Genomic DNA, 26,364 nt, shown 5'->3' with positions numbered 1-26,364 from the left:
CAATCGTTGTCGTGTAAATCGGCCGACACCTACATGTATGTGGCTAAGGCCTTCACCACACATACCTGTACCTATGTACATGTGGCTAGGGCCTTCACCACACATACCTGTACCGGTACCTATGTGCATGTAGCTAAGGCCTTCACCACTTGTCCATGCAACTGATCATGCCCGCGTGCATGTGCACCCTTGGGATTCCTGTGATAGGCAGCTATTTGCTTTTGAAATATCAATAAAATCAAAGTAGAAACACACATACACGCACGCACACATGCATACATGCACTCGTCATGTGTGCTCGCCCTGTGTCCTGGTACGAGGAGGTCAACATGTTCTTACAGTTACCTACTGCTACATAAAGAAACTAGGGGTGGAATGCAAAAAAACGGTTATGGGTATGTCCGAATAAAAGTCTGCTAAAAAAATATAATGGGTGGCAAGGCAAGTGGACAAGCACTTGCCCTCAAGTATGTTTAGTTGTTCTCAAGAAGTAACTCAACACAAGCTGAAATTAACTAAGAATAGTTCGGGATAGAGACAATCTGTTGAGAGGAAATGCAGCAATGAGCAATGAATACCCTGAGACATGGATACAGCCAAGCAATGGATGAACGTAAAGAGTTGAGATGAACACAGTTCACAAAGCCAGGCCTTCAGAATGAGGCCCCAAGTGAAAGTGAACTTGGCCAAAAGGTGACTTGTGACTGTGCATAAGCTGGCGACGATTTCCACTACCCAAGGTACGGAACAGCAAGCATTTTCAAGCAGTGCCAGCTCACTGACTACTCAACACGACTGTATGTATATTATGTATCCCTGGTCTTCTTCTAGCTGGATATGGACCAGAACATAACTGTAGTATACATGCACACACACACACACACACACACACACACACACACACACGCACACGCACACACACACGCACACACACACGCACACACACGCACACACACACACACACCAGTGCACATCACACTAGATCATCATCCTCTTCGTCCTGCTGCAGCTTGACATAGTTGGCACCACCGTTCCGTCCGCTTCGGCCATTGATCTGCGTTGAGAGATGGCGGAACTGCTGCGTCAGGGGTTGCTTGTGTTTGCCGCGCTGTTCATACGCCAGTACTTTCTCATTGGCCATGATGTAGCGTGTGCGTAAGCAACAGCACAATGCTGATGCCGTTCTCTGCCGCTGCATGCACAGTAAGCCAGCAGTGACCACCAGCACAACAAAGAGAATAGCAACAGCAGCCCAGACTGACTTGGACGTGGCGATCTTGCGCAGGCAATGATGGAGAGTATGATTGACACAGTGGTTCACTAGACCGGTGTCATTGCTCAGTTCTGCCGAAGTCGGCGAGTCCAACACACTGGAGGAACTCGGTGCAGTAGTGGAAGCACCCGTTGGACGATTACTACTTGTGGATTGTGACATTTGATTCACTCTCCCTGCTGCTGCTACTCTGCTCCTAGGGGTGGTTGAGCTACCAGTAGCAGCAGTTATAGTGCCAGTCTGTGTGTGGTGTGCAACATCCTTAGATGTGGCCGTGGCTTGTCGTGACAACTCAACAGATTGCACTGTGGCATGTAGATGATGCTCAGGTTGGGACATTTCCGGCACAGTGGCAGTGGAGATTCCCTGTGTTCTAGTCTGTCTCTCAGTCTCGGTGGCAGTGGGGATTTCCCGTGTTGTAGTTCGTTGCTCAGTTTCAGCAACGTGTACAGTAGTTGTCTGGAGTTCAGGTGAACTGGGAACTAGTGTTGTAACAGGATTCTGTGCAGGTGACAATGTGCTTTTGGCTGCAGTTGGCGACCCAGTCCTGACAGAGGCTCTGTGTGTAGCTGTTTGCGACTTCTCTACTGCCGCCGATACTGTGTGCCTGGTGGTAGTGGTGGTAGTGTGTAGGGTAAATGTGGCTGTACCTGGTTCCGGTTTAATGGTGGTACGGACAGTGCTGCTAGCAACAGTGGATTTGCCATTCGCTATCTGGCCGCCAGCAGCTTTTCCTGCTCCTGGACATAAATGCCTGTCCTTCATATCCGACACGACCATGGTGACTTTGAGAAGCTCATGCGTATACTGGCCATCGGCGTACACACCAGATTCGCGCCCAGAGTTCAGGGCATGGAGCTGTATCCACGCTTGCACTGCAGCCTCGTCCACATAGTTCAAGCGCAGTATGCAGCCCCAGGAGAGGACGGCCAATGGCTGGAGAGTTGACAATGCAAGAACAGGAGAGACAAACACTCCGTTGATAGTGCAAATACACATGGTCCATGGATGACAGTGCGTACATGTACGTACACTCAAACACATGCATATGTATGCACGCACGCACACACCCAGGCACCCATCCACACATACACACACACTTGACATGTATGTATGTATATTTTCATTTGAATTTGCAAGTACACACGGCCTACAAGCCCAATTACATGGAAGTGAATGAGGACATCAATAGACAATACCGTCATCACCATAACTTACTGTACTAAGGTTGACATATGGTGTGATCAAGTGTCGTCGCAAACAGCCCGATACGATTCGCTTCAGCCGTGCTACGTCATTTGGTGATGCACACGGATTGTACAGCATGACGATAGCTCCGTGCTGTTGATCACACATGCATGTACACGCAGACACAGTCACACACACACACAGTCACACACACACACACACACACACACACACACACACACACACACACACATGCACACACACACCACACACATACGTACACCCACGCGCAGACACACACATACGTACACACACGCGCAGACACACACACACACACACACACATCCGCATACAGTACAATAGTCATCTGATAGAGGCCAGCTACTTCTTGCAAACACAGCACAGCATGCCAATCACTGGTACTATCAGAGTCAAGGCCTTTGGTCATTGGAAGTTCGTTTCTCATGTTCACGTTCGACAAATACCACTACTGCACTACTGCACTACTGGTATCACTGCCTGAATACTGGTACATGTATAGCATTGAGAGATCTAGCAAGGATAGGGTAGTAACCGGTCATATAGCATTGAGAGATCTAGCAAGGATAGGGTAGTAACCCGTCATATAGCATTGAGAGATCTAGCAAGGATAGGGTAGTAACCCGTCATATAGCATTGAGAGATCTAGCAAGGATAGGGTAGTAACCCGTCTCTCCTCCAGCTAACACTTACATGCCTGTATTAGTGACCTTATATAACAGACAATAGCGTTGTCGGCAGGGAGTAGTACAAATACCCGCATTTTTACTACTCCCTGTTGTCGGTGGACTACAGGCCAGCAGCACTACTCACCTCCATACCATGGAGATAGCGCGGAGCTGGCAGGTATTTATACTCGCCATACACCGGCCAGGAGGGACGATGACCACCACTGTGTAGGACAGAATGGGTTAGAAGACACACATCCATTAACTCTACAACACATATACTGCGTAGAAACCTAGACATTCAGTCTATTAAACAACATGGCTGCCGAGTGCCCTGTCCGTTACTGAGTGTTGGCGTTACTATCGCATGGTGTCAGCGCAAGGTGCATAAATAAATGAAATAAATATTAGAAAAGAATGATCAGAAACCGGGTCACAAGTGACCGGACCGGGTATTTGTTTTTTTAAACAGATCCAAGTAACCCAATTGTGTTGCTGACCCGGCCATTGGAGCATTCACTACACGTGCCTGTATGTCAAAGTAGTGTCTATCCACAACTCACCTCAGTGGCGGGTTAGTGGAGTATGTCACGTTACCGCCGACACAAATGTGTTTAGGCTGCAATTCACACCAAGAACAAGGCCAAAAGCATACTGATAACATACAGTTTACTGCAGTTGCGCTGGGTGAATACGAACTAAAGCGGATATTCGGCGCCCTCAACTTGCACGGCCCTTGATGTCCTAGAACTAGATGTGGTACGAATGCGGCTGCTGCATGTGCACATGTACAAATACAGTGGTGTCATTGGAATTGGTCCAGGGTGCCAGTTCGGCTGGATTTCACCAAGAGGTAAACGACTCCGGGTTAAATTTGTCATATACTTTTCTAGCACCTTGACTGTATCAGAAGAAGCACAACAAGAAAAGCAGAACCAGAAGTACATGTGGCTACGCAAGGAACAACAGTGATAACAGCGGGCAAAGAGATCTTAGCTCAAGAGCCTACCTTCTCGATTGCATAGCACTTGTCTTCCACCACAGCCTTCAAGTGCTGCATATTGATAGCAGTAAGAATACAGGTACAAGTGCAGTTTAGTATTCATTGTTGCATGTAACAGGTTCGGACTCATTTTCTCTGTGCTGCATGGACGAGTCCCCAAAGAACGAAACAGGTCTGTCCACAGATTGAGTACAGTCATGTACTTCAGTACGTGTACTACTACTTTGAAAGTTTGAAGTGTTTAAACTATTTGGCAATTTGGCATGCTTTTACAGTACACAACTCTCAGTACAATCATGTACATGTGAAGAGCTGAGATAGCCTGCTAAATCCATTTCATCACTTTTCGGATAATGGCCAAAGAAGGATTCATTTTATGTGCGGTCGACCTTTCGATTTCACTGAGCTGAAAATCATGTTTTCCCAAATTCGGCGTTTATCGGGTTTCGCATCTCAAGCTCTTCATGTATGTAGTAAGTTACTACTGTAGTACAGGTCAGACCTCGCTATAACGTAATCTCTGGGGTATGGGAGAAATTATGTTATAGCGAGGTTTATGTTATAGTGAGTTGGGCACACCAATATGCAATAAGTATGTCAAAATGACGCTCTTCACTTACTGATTACAACTGTACTGTTTTACATACAAGTATGATGATGACTAGCAAAGATGTGCACATGTGTACAGCCTACAGGCTTGTCAGCAAAGGGGTGACAAGAGCCATGTAGCGCGTGTACTGGTACATGTGAGTCGTGATGTGACGATTAGAGCCTATAAAAAGTAATGGGAGTAGTAAAATACCGGTATTTTACTACTCCCTGCTTCCGAGGTGGACGGCTCAGTCTCGAATTCGTCGCGAGAAGGCATGCATATGCGCATGCCGTGTACATAGTCATTTTTATACGAGTTTTTACGTTATGCTGAGGTCTCCGCGCGCCCGGGACCCAGCAAACAGTGCGTTATAGCGAACATTACGCTATAGCGGATTATGTTATAGCGAGGAAATTTTGTACAGAAGTGATGCGGTTTCGGCAGGGACATTCACATTTGTACGTTATAGTGAGGTTTATGTTATAGCGGGGGTCGTTATAGCGAGGTCTGACCTGTAGTAACATTACGGTGACCCCACGTTCCAATGTATATAAACATTATCTCATACACTGGAGAGCAATAATCAGTGATTGATCACTCACTGTTTTGGGTCTCATAAAGGGTCCTTGGCACGTCCAGTGTGATTCATCCACCATCATGAAGTCACTTTCCACGCCAGTCTGACAAGCAGAATAGAGCATAGAAAGGAAGGATACTAAAGATTTAAGGAAACTAAAAGCGAAATAGCCAGGTGCACTTGCCAATTCTTCTGTTTCCTGGAGCACATTTACATAGCACACTGACTGGAGAAACACAAGTGCTTCCAAGTACGGTGTGTGTTGTACTGTGATTGTCCTCAGAAGCCAGCACATATTTCACCAATCTTAAAAAAAATTACATAGCATTGTTGAAAACTCCAATACAGCATCATAATTTATTATAGCAGAGAGGGTGATTAACGAAATGGCGATAAACACACGCCTGCCCACACGGCACTCTCAAAGCTGCACAATTCTGGCAAAGAGCACTCCTTCTCTCGCCGCAAGGATCTGTGCGTGGGTGTGGCGCCTAGTCAATGCATGGCTGGTGATGCCCACATAGCTGGCTGGTACATCAGTTAGCGCTTGGCGCACAGGGGATTACACAGCGAGGAGCACTCTTTGCCAGAATTAAAGAGAACGCTGTATGGGCAGGCGTGTATTTACCGCCATTTCACCAGGTGTGTGTTTAACCTAGTGCTGAGTCGGGTAGCATTTTCTTCGGGTTCGGGTAGTTTTCCACGGGTAGCACGGGTACCCGATCGGGTAATGCTTCCATGGTAACACCACAATGCACCCCTTCCCTTACACACTGGGTAGACATGCGGAGTATTACATGAATTTGTACACGTGCACTGTTACTGTCTGTGCATGATGTCATCTGCGACTTCGGGTTTTCGGGTATTATTCTGTACCCGTCTATCCGAGGTCTTTATGGGTAGCACGGGCACCCGACTACCCGTGCACACCCCTAGTTTAACCACAATTTCCCTGCTATAGTGTTGAATGTTGTCAAGCACATTCTATTTAAAATGAATCATGAACAGTCTCTTGGCATTGCTATTGGATTCATTGCACACTACATCATGTATCTGGCTAATAACTGCACTTTGGTGCCAGGCTGACAGATCTACCTGGTACATGTGAATGACAATCACACAGAGGACACTACCGTATCTCCAAGAATCAAGACACCCGTAGTAATAAACGTATCAGCTAATAATAATAATAATAATAATCTGCGCGACTATGTGCGAGGTTGTTACCTGGCCATCATCACAGACATTCGCCCAGGGACTCCCTGCATCTGGCTTGGTGCCAGGCATTCCATGGCTGCGATGGCAGACTATTGCAGCGGGGAAGACACTCAAACAAATCACTATGAACGTTGAAGTTATCGCCATCGTGTTACTTGATCATTCAACTCTACTGCTTGCACGTTTGTCTTGAATGAGTACAACTACAACACTGCACTGTAGAGTGTAGGTACTACAGTAGGTGAGAGATTCATTCAAACAGGCACGTTCATTGTTTCAGACTCGGGATTGTCTTTTCAGACCAACATCAGGGAGAACTAGCATCTTGCATCTCTCCTACAACAACGTCTCTCGTCGATGCACTAATGCGAGTAGTTCGTCGACTGATCAGATCAGGTTCTCTTCTTTACTTGGTCACTTCCTGCTTTTTGCTTGTTTTGTGGAAGTACTGTACATCAGGGAGCCCTACATATGTGTAGCCTGTACTAGGGCTCCCTGGCAGTCAATGCTGTACAGTGCTGTAGGCTGTAGCTGTACATCATGTCGATGACTCATGCACAACGCGGAAGCTGGGAAACACCTCGATTTAGGATAATAATTTGATTAGTATCACTCAAATAAAACCACTATCACTAGGTTCACAGGGCCGTGTTTAGGTGGCGTGTTACGAGCTTACGTGTCGCATGTGCGTTTCACAAAAAACGTTTAAACCTGAACAGTACATGACATCATCGCCCAAGCAAAACTACGAAACAGCACACAGTTTTCTTTCTCTTGTTCACATGTTCATTCATGTATTGTTGGTTTGAAAATCAATCCGTACATCTTTCAGTGCAGTATGGTCTTCGAAAATCACAATGGACTTCTTGAAGGCTGAAATTGCCAGGAAACGAAAGCAGGTCAAAGAAACTGTTGACCTGAAGGATGGGCAAAAGTCTTTCAAGCGAAGCGAACTTGCTGCTGCACAGCGTGAGTTGTACTTGAAGAAACAAGAAGAAAGTGCTGCGAAACGAAAGAAGTATGTCGATTCACAGCAAAATGCAGAGGGAGAAGTCGGAGGAGGACATGCAGAGGATTTAAACAGTCCTACAGATATGATGCCTGGTGAAGAAGAGGCTGTTCTACTGCCACGTAATGAAGTTATCCGTCGGCTGCGTGATCGTGATGAACCTATTCGCTTGTTTGCTGAAAGTGATGAAGAAGCATGCAAGCGGTTGAGACGCATCGAAATCTTGACTCCTGATGTAACTAAGGGTCTAAGAAACGACTTCCAAGCTGCTATGGACAAAATCGAGGCGGAGGAGCAAGCTGAGCTACTGCGACATGAGAGTGAGCAGAACCCAACGACAGCAGAAGAAGATATAGCCAGTGCGGCAGCTATGCAGGCTGATGATGATACCACCATGGAGAATATCGTTGAGATGTCCAAGAAGGCTCACGATGGCGATGATATTCACGACCAAGCGTTTCTTCTCAAGTACTTGAAGTTCATCTTGGCACTGCATGCCAGAGAGCTGAACGATAGACCCAAGGAAGTGAAGCAAAGCCCGGCAGGCCGATTAGACAGTGCTATCCACAGTCAGACAGAGTCGTACCTCAAGCCGCTGCTCAAGTTGCTGCGCAAGCGTCGCACGCCGCCCGACATCCTACCGTCGCTGACCCTCATTGGCAAGTACATGGTCGAGAGGCAGTATGTGGTGGCAGGTGATTGGTATCTGCGTATGGCCATAGGCAATGCGGCCTGGCCCATCGGTGTCACTATGGTTGGTATTCACGCGCGTACTGGCCGTGAGAAGATTTTCGCACAGCACGTTGCACACGTGCTCAACGACGAGACACAGCGCAAGTATATCCAAGCGCTGAAGCGACTCATGACGTTCTGCCAGCGCGTGTTCCCAGCTGATCCGTCAAAGTGCGTGCGGTAGCTATTTGACGTGCCTGCTTGAATTCCTGCTTGGTGGTATAGTATAGTGTTACTGTATAGGATGAGCAAAGTCCCAAAACTTCCTTGCTCAGTGTGAACATTTAGGTATTTAGCAGAAGCACTAAGTCTTTCTTGTCAGCATTTTATCATTGTGCCAAGGGCAGCAAAGGGCATGTTATGTTGGAAAGGAGCTTTACATGGAACCTGGCACCCTAACTTTTTGGTGTCTCTCTCACATAGTTGTAGATATCGTGAAATCAACAGTACATCCTGCATTGTGTGACCCGTGCAATTACTCCTTGCCACATTTGAGGCCAGAAAAGTCCAAGAACAGGGAAATAGAAATTCAGCCAGGTTTTACAAAATTAGGACAGGTTTGCCATGGCAAAATGTATGGAGAAGCAGATCCAAAACCCAGATTTTTGAAATTTAAAGTGGGTTTTTGATCCTCAATTCCGCCCAAATCCGACTTTCAAAAGCCAGCGGGCCAGTTTCCGATGAATGGACTGTAGAAACTCAACAGCACAAAGTCTTGTGACCGATAGGAAGAAATGACTGCTTACAGCTGCAGCAGAAAAGATCATCATTGTGAGCACAGCACTGGCTGCACGAGCCAGCATGCACGGCCAGGCAGTAAAAAAAAGGAGAAAAAATAGTTGCTCTAAGGGATGCACCGAAGAAAACGATATTCCAATCATAGGCTATTCATAGCATAAACTTTATTTTCCTGACGGGGAAAGAACACAGCGGGAATAGAGAGAGAGAGAGAGAGAGAGAGAGAGAGAGAGAGAGAGAGAGAGAGAGAGAGAGAGAGAGAGAGAGAGAGAGAGAGAGAGAGAGAGAGAGAGAGAGAGAGAGAGAGAGAGAGAGAGAGAGAGAGAGAGAGAGAGAGAGAGAGAGAGAGAGAGAGAGAGAGAGAGAGAGAGAGAGAGAGAGAGAGAGAGAGAGAGGACCGTGAGCATCTCTTTACGGCAATCGGGTGAAATCAGGGCCGTTACTACAAGCACAGGTGGAGAAAAGATTGACCAGGTTAGAAGCAAATTGATGGCTTGGTAACGTGAAATTTAATTAAGACTGAAGAAGATTGTTTGGTAAATTCAACTGTGGGGTGCATCCTGCACATCATGTGGTCGTGATAACACATACCGTGCAACAATGTTTGCACATTATGCTTCTACATGTGTGTATATACTCGCATCTATCGGAGTCTGATGGCAGAATTTGTCACCAGATTTTTGTGTTGCGCCTGTCAGAGTTGTAGTAATCAATACCGGACCAAGCAGGTGCCATGCAAGTAACAGTATTGAGGTATGGACCAGTTTAGGCAAGCATCTTGGCCAGGAAGTCGGGGCAGAACTTGTCCCACTCCCACCACATGCCTACTATTTGCCCAGTTGTCATCAGCACCAGCAGTACTATTGCTGTTATCAGCTGCTTCTTAGGGCGACCATACACATAGCTGACATAGTGGTCACTGTAGAGCATCACGTGGATCACAGCATCTATCAGCAGAAGAAAAAGACCAGCAACCGAGTTCAGTGAATAGTTTTTAAAAGCAATCCACAGTTGCTGAGGGGGATAGAGAGCCATAGACAGAGTTTTCAGCTAAAAAGACCCCCCCTGTTTGGGCCATCCTCCTTCAAAGACTAGCACCATGAGCACAGGGTGTACATTGATCATTACATTCAGTTACAGTTTGGTATCGTGAAGAAAAGGCCGGTCCACCTTCTCAGACTGAACAGTGTTCTGCACTCAGTCACACCCCCCTATCTCAGTGCGAGGAAGTAGCCAGCACTGGCCCAACTCAAACTGTAGGTTAATTAACTGTCAGGCTACAACTGGTTTGCTTGGAGCACGGTGTCATTGCTAAGTATGCCATTACAAGACTGAAGTTGGCTTGCAAATATTTTTAGTCCAGCATGTGTAGTGAATGACGCAAGCCGCAACCACAGGCCACACTGCTACCAGGTACATGTATAATTGAAGTTGGCTGCACATACCTTGTCGTTCTTGTAGTTGTGATGCAAGAATGTTTCGTTGCTGGATACCAAGTAGCTGAACACGATTGATGTTACTGATTGTTAGCGTCATGAATGCGTTGATGCTCCCTGGAAGCAATCCACTTGCTATCTACATTGCATACAACAACAGCAGCAACCACAGTGATGATAAGGGCGCGTTCAGACTACCGAGTACCCCGTCAAACCATGAAGGACATTCGCACTACCGATAAACGAACGTTACTTGTGCACCTCTCACCGTGGCACCGAAAAGGGAGTTTCCCCTTTTCAAACCTGAGCACCTTTTTTACTGCCAGAATGCTGTTTCCACCACAGCAGCCACAGGAGTAAACTTTTTCGCCTGCAAAGTGCCTGTAACGTCACATGATCAAATCACCGTGGAAACTTTCCCATTCTATCACTTTTATCTGCAGTCTGAACGTGCCCTGAGGGCGACGACGGTGATGACGACGAAAACCCACTACCACGATCAACAACAATTTTTGAAGGTTATTCAGTATTGTGGCTAACAGTTATACACAAGCTAAACTAGCGGCAATGGAATAGCTGCCATGAGCTAGCTGAGCCAGCTGGCTTAGCCGGCCTCAACGTCAGCTATGCCCGGTGTCAGAACTTAGAAGCCACACTAAACTTCGGCTTGCATTCAGCAACCGCGGAACCCTAGAAGCACAGGTAGCGAGTCACAGGCTGCGGGACGTACCGGTATGCAGAATGCATTGGTCAGAAAGCGGTTGTAGTTCCTTCGCATAATGTCGGCTATGTAGCAGAGGTTTGCCAGCGCCATGAGATTGTTGAAGAGTATAGCCCACTCTAGTGCTACACCATGGTTGATGATGAGAAAGCCAAGCTGCACCAGGCCAATCTGCAGCACAGCAATCACATGAACAGAACTTGAGACTGGTGAGCGCACCTACGTCATACCCTATTCTTAGGCCACTGTCATAATCACTTCGGTATAAGGCTGTGATCGTTTGGTCTCATCCAGATCCATAGGATCAACTCCATTTGAAATTATCGATGGGTATCGTCCGGATCCAGATCTACCGGATTTAGATCCACCCCCGATGCATGGGATTAATCTTTTTGCCAAACAGACGTTTGCACGTGACCAAACGTGATGGTCTGATGTGCTTAGTGGTGCATACAGTCTTGTGCAGGACTGGAAAAAAATAAGTGGTCACATTTCCATGGTGGTCTACAAAATTGAGGAAGTTGAAGACCAATGCTCCGCGAGTTCATGGCAATACAGTGTGAGACCATGGCAAATGTCAATAATCAAGTGAGGTACACATCAGTTGTCTGCCTCAGATTCTGGATGGGAACAAGTTCAACAAACAAATACTAGTAGTGAATGCACGGGTACAGGGGAGGCAACATAAGTACACAACAGCGTCACATGACACTATTGACAAAGGTTCAGAGTACGCTTTGTGACGGCAACACTCGGTATGCTACATGCAGCACATGACTACAGCTTACTGAAGTACAATATTTACTTACCACACCTATCCCTGGACATATCACAGAGAACCACAGGTATAACGCCAATATCCAAAAGTCAGCACACGGCGAGCCTTGTCCACCACCGCAACAACATACTGTCATCAAGTGCTTGCCGACAAATCGGCCGTTAGCTCTCCAACAGCTGTTTGAATTTTCTGCCCAGTAATTGATGCGATTTATAGCTCTGTTTGGACAGCAGGAACGAGAGAACAGAATTGAAAAAACGTTCTCTCTTTCACACAAAAACACACACATAACACTTTACTTGCTCACTGCCAGAAACTGGTCATCTCCCCTGGGGAGAGGGATTCAGAAGAACTCTTCGAGACACGTCACGTCTCATTTTGCTATTGAACTGTTAGTGCCCAACAACTCCCAAACCCTAACCTATGAGTGGACTTGAAATATGACCCCACGTATGGACTCACCGTAGCACAGTAGGTAGGCGAGGATATCGTGCAGAAAAAGGATTGACATTGTAAAATCATACTACCATAGGCAGAGTTCTAGACATGGGTGTGACTGTGACATAGGCCGCATTACTCAGCGTATAAGCCGATGGCTGTTTTGCATTAGAATGGCACAACTTGTATAATTCTTTGTTGCCATCTTCAATAGGTCCGTCAAATAGTAGTAATAGTTTTCGTTTGACCCGACGAGACCACACAACGCTTGCGGACGACAGCACGAACAGTCCACCAGCCACACTCCACTTCTCCTGGACGAGGAAGTCTGCCATTGATCAGAAGAAGGCGTGCTGTGATCTGCTGCTCAAAATATAGCGTTAGACGCCAACCCTGCAGTGAAGATCTGGATGGATACATCGCTTCAGCAGCCCACAGTTCGCGACTATGTCACACCCCAGCAGCCTTCCTTTCACCTGCCGTTCGCTGAATTTTCAATTTTTGAGGTTCGTAAAGTATTTGTCTTGTGTAGTTAGCAATCTTCAGATGTGACGTTAGACGTCTGTGATGATTTGTTGGCTTTCACTTGGCATCTACTTTTCAACTATCCTTGTAACCACCCCAGTACTCTTTGTGATGAGTAAACTAGCGCAACCTATTCGTGTGTACAGTCAACTTTGCGTATAACGACACTCGGTGGGGCATCAGAAAAGTGTCCTTAATCACGAAGTGTCCCCATATATCCGAAGTCTCATTATGTATTACAGTTAGACGGGACTTTGCTCCGGGCATGGAGATTCTGTCGTTATTCGCGAATTGTCTTTATATCTGCAGTTGTTATTAGTGAAGTTGACTGTATTTCTCCTTCTCATTGTGATTGACTTAGCGCTTGTGATGGTTATGTCAGGTAGGGTTCATTACCACTCCATTCTGCACTATTCCTTCTTTGTTGATCTGTCACATATGTGAGATAGTTGAGTGTTCACACCTTGCGCCAGTATCTTCTCTATAAAATACAATTATTCATCGTTACCGCTACATTCAACAGCTGCTTCTCCGATGAGTTCCCAGCATCTTTATGGAACGAAACAAGACTTGTCAGGAGTACGAGTAACACTACTTGCTTTCTTGGAGTGTGGCTGGTGAACTGTTCATGCTGCCGTCTGCAAGGGTCGTGTGGTCTCGTCGGGTCAAAGGAAAAACCTAATACTACAACTGGTACTAGTATAACCGGAACATGCTTGTTTTAAAGTTTTCAAACCTAAAATGTATAGTGATGACAGTTCAGTTTGTATGTCGAAGAAGTACAGTGGTCAGGAAGAATCCAACATTGTGCTGCCTTATTGTCAAAGAAAGTAATCAGTCATTGTTTGTAACAGTACTCGAACTGTCTATGAAGCTCAACATTTCAGTCCCCTTTGGTGTACGCTTTATTGTTGTCAACAGCGCATGCATGATATTGTGCACGATCAACACGCTACACTACAGCTCCTACGCCCTGTGTTGCGCCAAAGCCCCTCAGTAAGATAATGAATGATGATTTCCTTGATTACGAGTGCACGATTCTAAAGTCACTTCAGTTCAGGATAGGTTCGGACTAGCGTACCCTTTCACTCTTCGACTCCGTCGAGATGTATCCTCAATTTGCAGCTCCTGAACCGTATCAGTAGTTGCAGCTATCGCCTGGATATCTGCGGGTCCTGCTGCTGATGGTGGTGCTGGTGGTGCATCGTTATCCGGATCGCCAGGAAATCTCTCGACGTACGCTGGCGGACGATCCACCAGTAGTGGCTGGTGCTCTCCATCAAATCGCCCGAATCTGCTCCGCGATGGCGGTTCTACGCCTAAGCTCATTGCCAAACGCACTACCGACGGTTTACCAGGTTTACAGTATCTGGACTTCCACCCACGAAATATCCAATCTCAAATAATTCCACAATGCTCAATGCCGTCTATCTAGGGCCGTCTACATACATGTACATGACTGTAGTTGTTGCCCTGTACTGGCTGTAGTTATCAGGGTTTGGAATAATTATTGTATGGTCTCGTAGATCTACAACTAACTACTGTAAATATACAAATTTTCGGCAGCTATTATTTTAATTTCGGCTATATTCGGCACGCTTGTGGCTCAATGTAGCTGAACCATCGGACCTTATTTGCCAGCTTGGATCACGTGATCCATCCAGCTGCCGCGTGCGGCAAACAGCACAAATAGCGCTAACTCTGGCCTGCGAGCGTTTGCTGCGACTACTAGCGCGCTAGCGCTCGTGATATACACAAACGCGCTAGCCAGAATGCTTTGACTTTGATGGCTTTCAGCTTCTATTTTTTGAAAAGTAGCGCGCTCAGACCAGCTCGCTCACTCGTTTCCTCTTCCATTTTTTAGGGCAATTCAATTGTTTTGTTTGATAGACGAAGCTTAGGGTCTCTTTGGGTTTGCAACCCTTACCCTCCTGGAAAAAAATCATAGTTGCTAGACTGCGACACTTCAGACCAGGTACTATTAGAGCCGCTAATGGAAGACGAGCTATTTTCCGCTATCCGGAGCTCAAGTATTTGAGCCGCTAAATGGACGACACTCCTGGGGAAAGGATGCAGAGAATGAGGAGAAAACACTCGTAGATCTATGGAGCAGGGAGTAGGTATTGTACTACTTCCTGGTATGGAGCACTGAGAAGCGGTAAGTCTTAGGGCAATTCTTAGCCAGTGATTACTTTCTCGCCATAATTATGTTCTCGTGTCTTCTGTCAGTCCTAATATTCCCTCCTGAGTCCTCCTGCCAGACAGTATACTGCATGTGATAGTCTAATGCCAGTACACTAGCAGTACGACTACACTGTAGGCGAGAGTCCATAAGCCAGAGTGTGCAGCTCTCCATCTATGCAGCATAAACAAATTCCTGACAAATTTCCTTTGCCTTAGGGCTGGGTTCCACTGCCGCTCTGCCGCACATCATCCACGGCATGAAACGTCATCATTACGAGCTGGTGCAGCGAGGCCGCGGTTCATCACCAGCTTTCGCTTCGCTGCTTGATACAAAAAATGCAAGCCGCGGTCACGGCTTGCATTGTTTCCCGCACTTAATTGTTTTATACGGGGGAATTTTGATTCAGTGCACAGGCCAGAACACGAGGATTTTTTTGGATTTCACGCGCGCGCAGGCACGCTAAATGTCATCAAAAAACGTCGAGCACGATCGAGGTACCTCGAATGGCGAGTGTCACTGGAACCGCGCCGCTCTGCTGCATGCAGCCAAGTACCGTGGAGCAGCGGAGCTTCAGTGGAACCCGGCCCTAACCAAACTTATAGCAATTTGAAAATGTTTGACAATTTTTCATAAAAAACTTGACAACATTGTTCTTCTGTAGGGTGCCGCTGGCAACTCCATCGATGAACTCCATCAATGAGCGCAGGGATAAAGTTTAGAAACCCTTCGAGCGAGAACGTGTTTTCAAAAAGGAAGCACAAATATGCCGCGTAACTTTCCCTCTAGTATGGCCCCATCAAAGCCACTCGCTGACTACTTACCAGTAAAATGGGGTTGGACGGTTGTCAGATTAGTTGACATGTTTCAGCCAACACAACCATAAGCAGTTGTCAACTCTCAAGACTAAAAGAGCTTGCGAAGAATGTGAGAAACCTTGGCTATGAAAGCACATGAAGCGTCAGAACAAAATCGTGCAAACTTGGACCTAGATTACCAGTGTCTGCTCCAGAGCCGGGTCAGTGGCCCTGTTTGTGAGTACTTGGACCTTTTGGAAAAAGAACACTGGGTTACCTGCGACCCGGTTGGAAGTCCTGTCGAGTACTATATTTTTTATACTTCGAGGGGTATACCGTCACTGACAGGCTGCACACGCGTGCAGATGCGTGCGGCCAGAGTGCCCAGTGCGAGTACGTTCATACATGTACATGTACAATAATGTACTACATCAGGAAGTCGAAAGTAATTTTACGACTCCCTGACACACAGTAGCCGCACTTGATTGCATCTGGCTCTGGCCCAGTGTTGCAGGAGTTGTGCCAGGTAGACGTGTACCCGGTTGGTGTAAAATCTTAGAGCGGGTATTGAATACCCTACCATATCTGTGTACATATACAGAGTCAGTGTTGTTGCGTCCCACTCAGCACCCTTCTGGTTCATTTCGGCACCAGCACTCTTTGCGTATGCAGAGCTGAGTAGAGTGCAAGTTCGGACCACAAGTACACTGTAGCAGTTAGTTGCGAACCTAACCTGTGCCGTGATGCACGGTACTCGTGTGCATCCACTTTATCCCTGAGTAACCCACCAGGTATATGGTGCACAATAGGGCACAGTAAATAATCAGCATGCATCGCAGTTTTCTGCAACATATTCCTGAAGTCACTTTACACCTCAGAAGAATTGCATTGCTAACTGTTAGTTATTCCCTGGGTCATTATGAATCGTAGAAAACCCGTCATACAATAGGTTCAAGCTAAAGTACCGTATCACCATGGTAATTACCTGGAAATTCGGTGTGTTTTCTGCGTTTTTGTTAAACAAGCAGCAATGTGCAACAGAAATTACCATGGTGATACAGTAGATGACCGTGTGAAGCGGTGTGAGATGCAGCAAAGGTGAGCCTGTTACTATGAGTCTATGACCTAAACAAAAAACTTTGCCGTGGGATGATTCTCCTTGGGCTGCACACTCTGGTTATTGTACTCTTGGTGGCAGCATTCTGGTGCCAGAGATATTTTTTTCAGAAAAATAAGCACTAGAGAAATGGAGTAGGAGTAACCTGAATTATTCTATTAGCAGAGGTGCAATGCTTGGGATATGAGTTTATTCCGGTAGCTATGCAAAAGACGCTATGCCATGGTTGGTGCAGTATTCCGTATGTGTCCCGTACCGTAATTCGAGTATGCGGTGCGCACCGTAGCATAGATGCATCTGGAGCGCTGTACGAGCTTAGATGTCGGGGCAAATATGGGGACATTCACAAAATGCAATGTGAATATGCACGTCAGTTTCGTTTTAAGAAGTGGGTTTAGCGGAGTAAGAAAAGGCCCCAGCTTTGGCTGCTGCATGCTAGCCCAGTGGGTGCCAATCTCCTGCCATCGGCCGAGAGCTGATGGAACGGAGTAGAGGAAAAAGGAAGAAGAATATCGCGTTCAAGAATACAATTTCGGTAAGGGATATACCGGTAAGTGGATAGCTAACTAAAATAATTAGCGGTATGGTTTAGAAATAGTGGTTGCGACTCTGGATGGCAGTCGTGAATCCGTCAAGTGTCAAGTCGACGGAATAGCGCGAGCTCCAGTGTGGGGAGCAAACCCATTCCTAGGTTAGCACCCCCCCCCCCCCCCCCCCACCTCACAAGAGAGCAATCAAGTTTTGGATTAAGCTGGGAGTGCCGATTTGAGCAACTGGTATGATAACTCTGCTTGGAGCCACTAGATGGCTCGCAGCTGAGCCGGCAAATGACTCCGCTTGGAGCCGTCAAATGACTCCGCTTGGAGCCGTCAAATGTCTCCGCATGGAGCCGCCGAATGACTCTGCATGGAGCCGCCGAATGACCCCGCATGGAGCCGCCGAATGACCCCGCATGGAGCCGCAAATTGACTCCGCATGGAGCCGCCAATGACTCTGCATGGAGCTGCCAATGACTCTGCATGGAGCCGCCAATGACTCCGCATGGAGCCGCCAATGACTCCGCATGGAGCCGCCAATGACTCCGCATGGAGCCGCCAATGACTCTGAGTAGAGCCGCCAAATGCTAAATATGCATAACCAGTTGAGAGCATATATTCCATAAATCGGCACTCCCGGAGCGGATCACAAAGTGCAGCTACCCGTGCAATCTGTAAGCGGTGCAAGCTAGGTAAAGACTGTCAGAACTTGATATCATGGGCTGAGGCCATTGCCGCAGCCACCCGTACTTTGGCTGCAGGTGGCGTCCGAATGTTACTCGGGCAGACATCGCTTTCCACCTTCCCGCCTCTCTGAATATCGAGTCCGGCAGCTGATTCGAAACGAGTGGCCGGTGTACAACGCCAGGCCAAAGCCACAACTGATGAGCAATATCCTCGCAGTTGCTGTAAATGCCCATCGATTGGCATTCGCAGCTGATGCCGCTAGTTTTCCCAGGTGCTGCGGGCTGCCACAATTGCAAACAACCCTTTGCGATTGCTGCTCTGCTTGATTGACTGTCCATCGCCCTATCCCCGGTCGCAATTGTACGCGCACCGGCCAAGTGCACTACTTGCATCAGTGAATAACAGCAAGCCGGGGGACGGCGTCCACTAAGGGTGCAGGAAGAAGGACCGGCCGTTCTGTTAATCCAGGAGCTCAGGCCATCAGTGAAGATCTTTGAGGCACTCTTTGGAGAGCTTGATCAGGTAATACGGCTGCCGGTACCAGTTGGCAAGTGACCACAATCTGCAATTTGCGTCCAGGGGCTATCACTCTTGTAGCAAACGAGAGCTTTCCCAGAAGAGACTCGAGTTGACATTGGGTGGTTGAAGCTGTGTGAAGAGTGGCCCAAAGGAGATCACGAAGCTTGGCAAGTTCGTCCATAGGCATACTGATGTTAGCGCGGCGGGTGTCCAGGATGACGCCGATAAACATCAGGACGTGGGCTGGACCCTCCCCTTTTGCTGACGCCAGAGAAAACACCGAGGTATGTAAATGCGCGGCGCCGAGTAGCGAGGTGCTGGCGAGCTAACACAGGTCCAGAGCATGCATTGAGGAAGCACTTTTACTGACGCCAGAGAAACACCGAGGTATGTAAACGCGCGGCCCCGAGTAGCGAGTTGCTGCTGGCGAGCTAACACAAGTTCAGAGCATGCATGGAGACAGAAACGTTAGTCGAGGTACTCCCCGTAATGGGATGATGCCAATAACGCCAGGACTTGAGCTGGACCCTCCACTTTTGCTGGGGCCAGAGAAACATCGAAGTATGTACTTGTAAACGCTCGGAGCAGAATAGCGAATTGCTGGCAAGCTAACACAAGTCCAGAGCATGCACTGAGGAAGTAACATTAGTTGAGGTATTCCCCGTTATGCAACAGGCGTAGGAGTGCGAACTGCTAGCACATAATCCATTCACTGGCGGATGCGGCAGAGTTCCATATAGCTGGACAGGAGCGTAATACAGTCTGAAGGGCAGGGCACTCTCATAAAAGTATTGATCCTGCCAGCGGATCAACAAGGACCAATCCTCCGGGCGGACGGGAATTCGGCAGAATGCACTTTTAACATTGAGCTTAGCAAGATAAACCGGGGCGAGCACAATTGTGGAGGAAATTGTTTGGGAACGCATGTTCCGCAAATTGCATGCTCGAAAGTCGAAAACAGCAATGACATGCAAGAGACATTGTGCAGGATCTTGGAGGGCGCATGACCACATGACTCGCGCATGCGTGCAGGTCGGGCCAGCTCGCTGGGCTGCCTGCTAACTTGCGTTAGCATGCTAACGCTCATTATGGTTTAGATCGCACTATTGTAATGGTCGCGGTTTGATTTCAAAAGACCATAGAAAGTGTCGTACTATCGGTCGAAAGTTTAGGGGTGTGGTACTAATGGGCTGGGAATGTAAGGATCAGGTAGATTGCAGTGTTTTAATGGGCGTAGTTGTTGTATAAATAGAATGCTGAGATCATTAGAAGAGGACTGTGAAGAAGAGTAAAATGACAGGGGTGACAGTGTTAAAGCTCTGAGCAGACGGCGTCGGCAGGAGTGCCTACACAGAGAGTAGAAGAAGGGAGAAGAGAGGTCCCGCCGCCTCGAGAGTCGCCGTGCTTGCGAAAGGCTATGCCAACAGCAAGAAACGACGGAGCAAATATCCCGTCGTTTGGAGACTCACCGCCTTCGTGACAAGACGCGCCGACAGCTAGAGACCGCTGCACAGGCATCCATTCAGCAGGAGAAAATACATGCTCTCATGCTCGAACTTGTTCGGTGTGCGGTCGGTAGGGCCATCATCATGTTACGCACCAGCCTGGCTCTATTCCGTTGATGTTCCGTACCATTCTGGCAAAGACTGCTGGCCACATGTTGAAACAGGGCTTGAAAAAATGAAATAAGCTAGTACCATAGCGTAATCTATTATTATATTTACTTTTACTTGGTAGAATGTACCTGTCTGAGAGATTGAGTTTTGAGTTATGGATCAATGTGCGTTTATGAACTAAAGTTTTGATTGTCATGCACATGTTTTTGTATTGCAAAGACGTTTCTATCAGTTCGAATAACACACATGATGACCTAGGCAATTATTAAGCATAGCGAGTGCTCCTGGGCGGTCAAGCCCTCTGTAGCCTTCAAGCCCAAGCGCTCTTTATTCGTGCAAGTTCGAAATGAAAAACTAAATGCAATAACAACGATGAACAATTTATTTCAGCCAAGTACAAGTGGGGCCTATTGGTATCCTTTATTTCAGCCGAATAAAACTGTTGTTTATTGCTATCGCATAATGCATGATAACCTAGGCAAAAAAGCATAGTGAGGGCCCTGAGCTTTCAACTGAGCTCTCTCGTTGGAATTTGATAATATGGAGGTGTATGTGCCAATTTTTCACGCAGGATTGCCTGCCACTTGCAGCACTGCATTGCCTTCTGCAACATGGGGAAAGCTGCGTGCTCAGGCCCGTAGCAGCTCCATTCTGGTTGGTCCAGCGAGACCTGACTTCCACAACTTTGCGTGCTTTTCTTGTGACGGGCATATAAATGGTACACAGTATGTGTATGTGTGTGTGTCTGTGTGTCTGTGTGTGTGTGTTTGTGTGTTGGCGTTCCTTTGGAGCAGCTTGGTGACATCGTCCAAGATCGACAGGGATGGCGGGTCACCTGCCGTGACGCTGTTGACGCTATTGTCCAGTCCCGCATGGAGCCTGTGGCGAAGCCCCTCATCTGTGGCACTTGTGCACGCAGTTTTCGTCGGCCACAGGATATTGCGAGGCACAAGTGTAACGCTGTTCGTGCGGCCCGCGTGCGCTGAGTATGGCGTTCCCCGCCCGGTGGACAACACGTCTCCTGGTCTGCCCCGTATGGGGCCACATAGCCAGTCATGACAGTGGAAGAAGGAAGGAAGGAAGGTGTGTGTGTATGTGTGTGTGTGTGTGTGTGTGTGTGTGTGTGTGTGTGTGTGTGTGTGTGTGTGTGTGTGTGTGTGTGTGTGTGTGTGTGTGTGTGCGTGCGTGTGCCCCCACCCCCACCCAAACCAAGTTCATGGTTTCTGGCCCCAACACCTCTAACGACAATCTAGAGCCACTCGCAATTCGAACAATGGAGATTGCCCATGTGCCGTCTTTTCGTTACCTTGGATCCAACATACACAGCAACGGCCGATGTCATGATGATGTCATATCCCGGATCTCTGTCTTCTCTCCTTCTGTCTGCCTGTCTGTCTCTGTGTGTTTGCGTGTGTGTGTGTGTGTGTGTCTCTCTCTCTCTCTCTCTCTCTCTCTCTCTCTCTCTCTCTCTCTCTCTCTCTCTCTCTCTCTCTCTCTCTCTCTCTCTCTCTCTCTCTCTCTCTCTCTCTCTCTCTCTCTCTCTCTCTCTCTCTCTCCCTCTCTCACTCACTCTCTCTCTCTCTTTCTCTCTCCCCGCTCTCTCTCTCTCTCTCTCTCTCTCTCTCTCTCTCTCTCTCTCTCTCTCTCTCTCTCTCTCTCTCTCTCTCTCTCTCTCTCTCTCTCTCTCTCTCTCTCTCTCTCTCTCTCTCTCTCTCTCTCTCTCTCTCTCTCTCTCTCTCTCTCTCTCTCTCTCTCTCTCTCTCTCTCTCTCTCTCTCTCTCTCTCTCTCTCTCTCTCTCTCTCTCTCTCTCTCTCTCTCTCTCTCTGTCAATATACAGCTCTCACCGTCCAGGAGCGACACTGACTCGCATTGCTATCTGGTGCTCACGAGGTGTTTGTCGCGCTTCAAACGGAGCGTCTCTGTAAGTTTGTATCCCTGGTGATGTTTGGACCTGGAGAGCACTATATAAATGGTGCTCTTCAGGCACACTCTTCCTCAGCCTACTCAAACTCGACTGTTGAGGGTTAATTTTCCCGAAACACTGTGTATTGAGCAGGGAGTGGTCCCTTCTTGCAGGTTTTCCGAGTGGAAGGTTGGATGGACTTCTCGTGTGCTCTGGGTGGCAGCTGTCAGTCAGTCAAGTGTAAAGTCAAGGCGGCGGAATAGCGTGAGCTCCAGTGTGGGGAGCAAACCCTTTCCTAACAATCATCGCCGAAGTCGCAACCACTATTTCGTAGGTCTACCCTTGTTAGGAGACAACCCTGGGGGTATCAACTTTTGTTGTCCGATAACGAGTACATTTTTCTGCTGCTTTGCATCATCCATATTGTGTCCACCTCAGAACTGATGTTTCCTTGTTATTAGACAGTGTTTTCCACCAGACCCCTGTACAAGACAACCCATTATCAGACAATCTTTCATCGGTCCCCGATACAAGACAACATGAAACATCAATCGAGCTATCCTCGGCCATCCGCTTTTTCTTGTAATGAGAATTCAAACCTGTGGGACAGCTGAAGGGGACGTTATAACGAATTTGGTCCACAAACGAATTATCTCTTATCCGGACTTGCATGTACGACTGCTAATGATTCATGGGATTTTGGATCGTTGTCTACTAATGAGGTTTGTCTTGCAACCGATGTCATACTAACGAGGGTAGGACTGTAAATTAAATGCTTGAAAGTTGAAACTTCGTTTTTCAGATGAATCAGACTGCAAATAAATAGCATAGCAAAGACCATAGCTATCCCAGGAACACTTGAGTAGCGCCCTCTTTTACCCTCTTCTATGTTGTCCTAATCAGTTTGAGCAGGTATGGATGTTTCCTAGTGCCTTCTATAATTTCTAGGTATATCATTGGTCCTGTTCGGATTGTCCATTACGTTTGCAGCTGTTCAAACTTGTATTGTTGTTTATTATTTTATTGATTTATTTATTCTATTTGCCTCTCCTATCTTCTTGTGTTTTAGCATTCGGCGATTTGATCGCAGGACGAGAGAGGAGCTGATGGACCATCTCTCTAATGTTCCTCTTGGTTCGGAGCACCGCCGAGTGCTGGCTTTGGGACTTGGGTAAGGATGAGTGTTCCCTCATGTTTACAAGTTATCCGTTTTGTCCAACACTAGCGGTTACAAGCAGAATACTGTCGAGTCAAAAATGTGCAACAATTAGCACAAAAACTGACTGAGATCCTGACATTCAACGACCTGATGCTTAGCTGCTTCACGTTTATGCCCGTTAGTGTTGGACAAAACGGATAACTCATAAACTTTGATATGGTCCTCTTTTTTAATTTTAATCCTTGGCTCTCCATCCGAGTTCCCTCATGTGTTGCTATTATTTTTATTTACTTATTTCTTTTGCCCAGGGTCTACATTCTACATTTATTTTACTTAGACTAGGGTTAGCTGTCCGTTTACTAGTACTCATCCACACATATGTGCACATAGGGTCTACATAAAACTCTATCAGTAGGTATTTTTGTATAGGAGGTTGTCTATCCTCCGAGATAGCACTATATACTCCCATTTTGTGTGTTCTCTGGTAGCTATGTCCCTTGGAGACCATACGACCGTACCAGTGTGGTGACCGAGGTCAGGCGTGTCTGCACTGGCATCGTCAACTTTGCCTACTGCTACGTGCTCCCGAGTGCTCCATCTGTGTCCTGTACTTTATTTGGGGGGGGGGGGGAAGGGGCAATACCGGTACTTCAGGTGGTGGGGGGGGGGGGGGGGATGGGGTGGGGGACATCATGTCCCCAATGAACCTCTCCAGGCGTTGTTCTGGAGTAGACTAACCATAGGCGGAGTGTACACATGCAGCATATAGTATGGGAGCTACATGTAGAACGCGATCAAACTCGGGCATATATTCAAAGGCAGATGAGTCTAGTGTGATAGTAGTCCTGGACTGATCTCACTATGATGATATAGGTCGTGCCCAATATCACAATGCCCAACTGTTACATGCAACCCAGGCACTACACAAGACCAAGACACACTTGTCAGATAGGGAGAAACTCAAGACTTGTATATCACTCGTTCAGAGCAAGACAAGACAACAAAACAACGGGCATGCGCATATGCATGCAGGCAACGTAAGTAATAAGATAACAACTTATGACGCGTTTGTACAACGCTTGCTCAGATATCACACCAACATTATAAATGACTGGGTTTTTGCCTGAGGGGCTAGATGAACATGTGGCTAGACTGCGGATGGCAACCAACAGGCTCAAGGCTGCCTTGAGACTTCGTGTGCGCGACCCGAGTCAATTGCTTACTCACCATGACTATGCATCGCATTGAGCATCGTATGACCACTAATATATGTCACTGTTCTTAGTCGCACCGGGGCGCATGCCCGTTTCCAGGAGACTTCTCAAAACACATAAGCCCTGTGCCCTGAAGGTTAGGCATATTGTTAGTCTGAATAGTCCGGGCTACTATCCTGCTAAGTTCATTGACTTTCTACTGAACCCGTATGTACGTGAGGAAAGTACTGTTCTGGCCTGAACTACGGATTTCATCAACTTGGTAGAAGGTTTGCCTGTGCGGGACGATCATTTATTTTTGAGTATAGATGTGACCAGCCTTTACACCAACATCCCCAACGAGCTCGGTCACGTGGCATTGTCGTGGTATAATTATCACACACAGGTGTACAAGGTGGATGCCCCCGGCCCTTCGTACACGGTTAACAACAGCAGTGACTTCCTTGATGTCAGAGTCATTCGGAAGACTAACGAGTTTGTGTATGATAACGATTTGTTTCCGCAGATCCAAGGGACTGCCATGGGTTTGCCTGCAGCAGGGGTCTATGCCGACATTGTTATGCTGTATTTGGAGAATCGGTACATTTTTCCGATCTTAGAGGGGGAGGGTTTAGAGGTTCAGGTTTATAGACGCTTTATCAGTGACATTTTTGTTTCATTGCATGGTTGCGAAGGTCAAGTTCAGCGCGCTTTAGACAGGATTAATAAGTGTTCGGCCCTCGAGTTTGCGCATGAACTGGCACATGATGGCATTGATTTCCTGGACACCACAGTTTTCCGTAGTAAGGGATACATGGCAGTGAAGCCTCATTTCAAGGTCACCAATCATTTCCTGTATCTGCTTGCCGGTAGTAACCACCCCCGTAGTATGGGTAAAGGTGTGATCACTGGGGAGTTGATCCGTATCCGTCGGTCTTCGACCCTTGACCACCACTACGAAGCTGCTGCCGAGCAGCCGAAGCAGGCTTTCCGGGCCCGTGTATACAAGAGCTAGATCTTTCATCTTTCAGACCCGTACACCAGGCATGCAAGGCCGGCACAGCTGAGGCCGCCCCACCTTTTTGGCTGTTTTTTTTTGTTCTTGTTTTTTAGCACACTGCAACAAAGCGCGATGATCGCAGCTCAGCGCAAACGTGGCAAATAATGAAGAATCCTTATCCCCTATCCCCGTCCCCGATCCCCGGGGTTTGTTACAGAATAAAAGAGTCTTTCATTGTAGTTACACTGAAATGGCACGAAATGCCCGGAATTGCTTGCAATTGGCTTCAATTTTTGACATTTTTAATTTTTTACCGCGGAGGGCCCCCGGACCCCCTTGCATGGCCACCCCACCTCCAAAGTCGGTGCGACGGGCCTGGCATGGTTGCGCAGGAAAGGTATGTTGATCAGATTGGCATGGGTTTAGGTTATTTCTGTAGTTGTATACAGTGCTCCTCATTGTATTTACCTGGGCCCGGCATGCTTTCCTTCGCCCGTTGGTCTTGAGGTCCAGGTGTAATACCCCTACCATACAGTCCGGTGACCAGCGCGGCCCGGCAAATTGTTGTTACAAGGTGGAACTTCGGCAAGAGGTTGCTTGCTCGTTTGCCTCATGCTCAGTGTCCTCAGGGAGCTGGTATTTTGCTCCTGTTTGGATTTTGCAGTGTCTATGGTGTCCGTAATTGAGTTTTTGTTCTGTGTCCTTTTCTGTGGTGTGTG

General features: G+C 47.4%; 4 protein-coding genes across 5 annotated transcripts in view; 2 read left to right on the top strand and 2 right to left on the bottom strand.

Moving 5' to 3' along the window:
- Positions 1–308: 308 nt before the first annotated feature.
- On the bottom strand, positions 309–6,944 carry LOC135808950 (uncharacterized). The gene is made up of 7 exons (XM_065322201.1): positions 6,568–6,944; positions 5,366–5,443; positions 4,178–4,222; positions 3,732–3,787; positions 3,314–3,392; positions 2,492–2,614; positions 309–2,209 (listed from the first exon to the last, which is right to left on the bottom strand). Exons 1-7 carry the CDS (start codon positions 6,703–6,705, stop codon positions 974–976), a joined length of 1,755 nt encoding a protein of 584 aa, XP_065178273.1. The 5' UTR covers positions 6,706–6,944; the 3' UTR covers positions 309–973.
- Positions 6,945–7,327: 383 nt separating this feature from the next.
- Positions 7,328–8,743, top strand: LOC135808948 (pre-mRNA-splicing factor 18-like). The gene has a single exon (XM_065322198.1). The coding sequence runs from the start codon at positions 7,416–7,418 to the stop codon at positions 8,481–8,483; it is 1,068 nt and encodes a 355-aa protein (XP_065178270.1). The 5' UTR covers positions 7,328–7,415; the 3' UTR covers positions 8,484–8,743.
- Positions 8,744–8,973: 230 nt separating this feature from the next.
- Positions 8,974–14,443, bottom strand: LOC135808949 (uncharacterized). Its single transcript, XM_065322200.1, has 5 exons — positions 14,017–14,443; positions 12,004–12,190; positions 11,204–11,365; positions 10,483–10,612; positions 8,974–9,984 (listed from the first exon to the last, which is right to left on the bottom strand). The coding sequence occupies exons 1-5, from the start codon at positions 14,262–14,264 to the stop codon at positions 9,803–9,805; spliced, it is 909 nt and encodes a 302-aa protein (XP_065178272.1). The 5' UTR covers positions 14,265–14,443; the 3' UTR covers positions 8,974–9,802.
- A 360-nt stretch (positions 14,444–14,803) lies between these two features.
- LOC135808947 (E-selectin-like) overlaps positions 14,804–26,364 on the top strand; it is a 20,433-nt gene continuing 8,872 nt past the window's right edge. The window contains exons 1-4 of one of the 2 annotated variants that reach the window (XM_065322196.1): positions 14,804–15,093; positions 21,184–21,472; positions 22,228–22,311; positions 23,363–23,464. The gene's annotated coding sequence lies outside the window, so the exon portion shown is untranslated. Of the gene's footprint in view, positions 15,094–21,183; positions 21,473–22,227; positions 22,312–23,362; positions 23,465–24,719; positions 26,043–26,364 lie in introns of those variants that run through there. The other variant, XM_065322195.1, reaches the window with a different exon arrangement.

This window comes from Sycon ciliatum, chromosome 2 (assembly GCF_964019385.1).
Source record: "Sycon ciliatum chromosome 2, ocSycCili1.1, whole genome shotgun sequence".
In the NCBI taxonomy this organism is placed as follows: Eukaryota; Metazoa; Porifera; class Calcarea; order Leucosolenida; family Sycettidae; genus Sycon; species Sycon ciliatum.
Note: the sequence above shows the minus strand (reverse complement) of the source record. Positions and strands in the feature narration are given on the sequence as shown.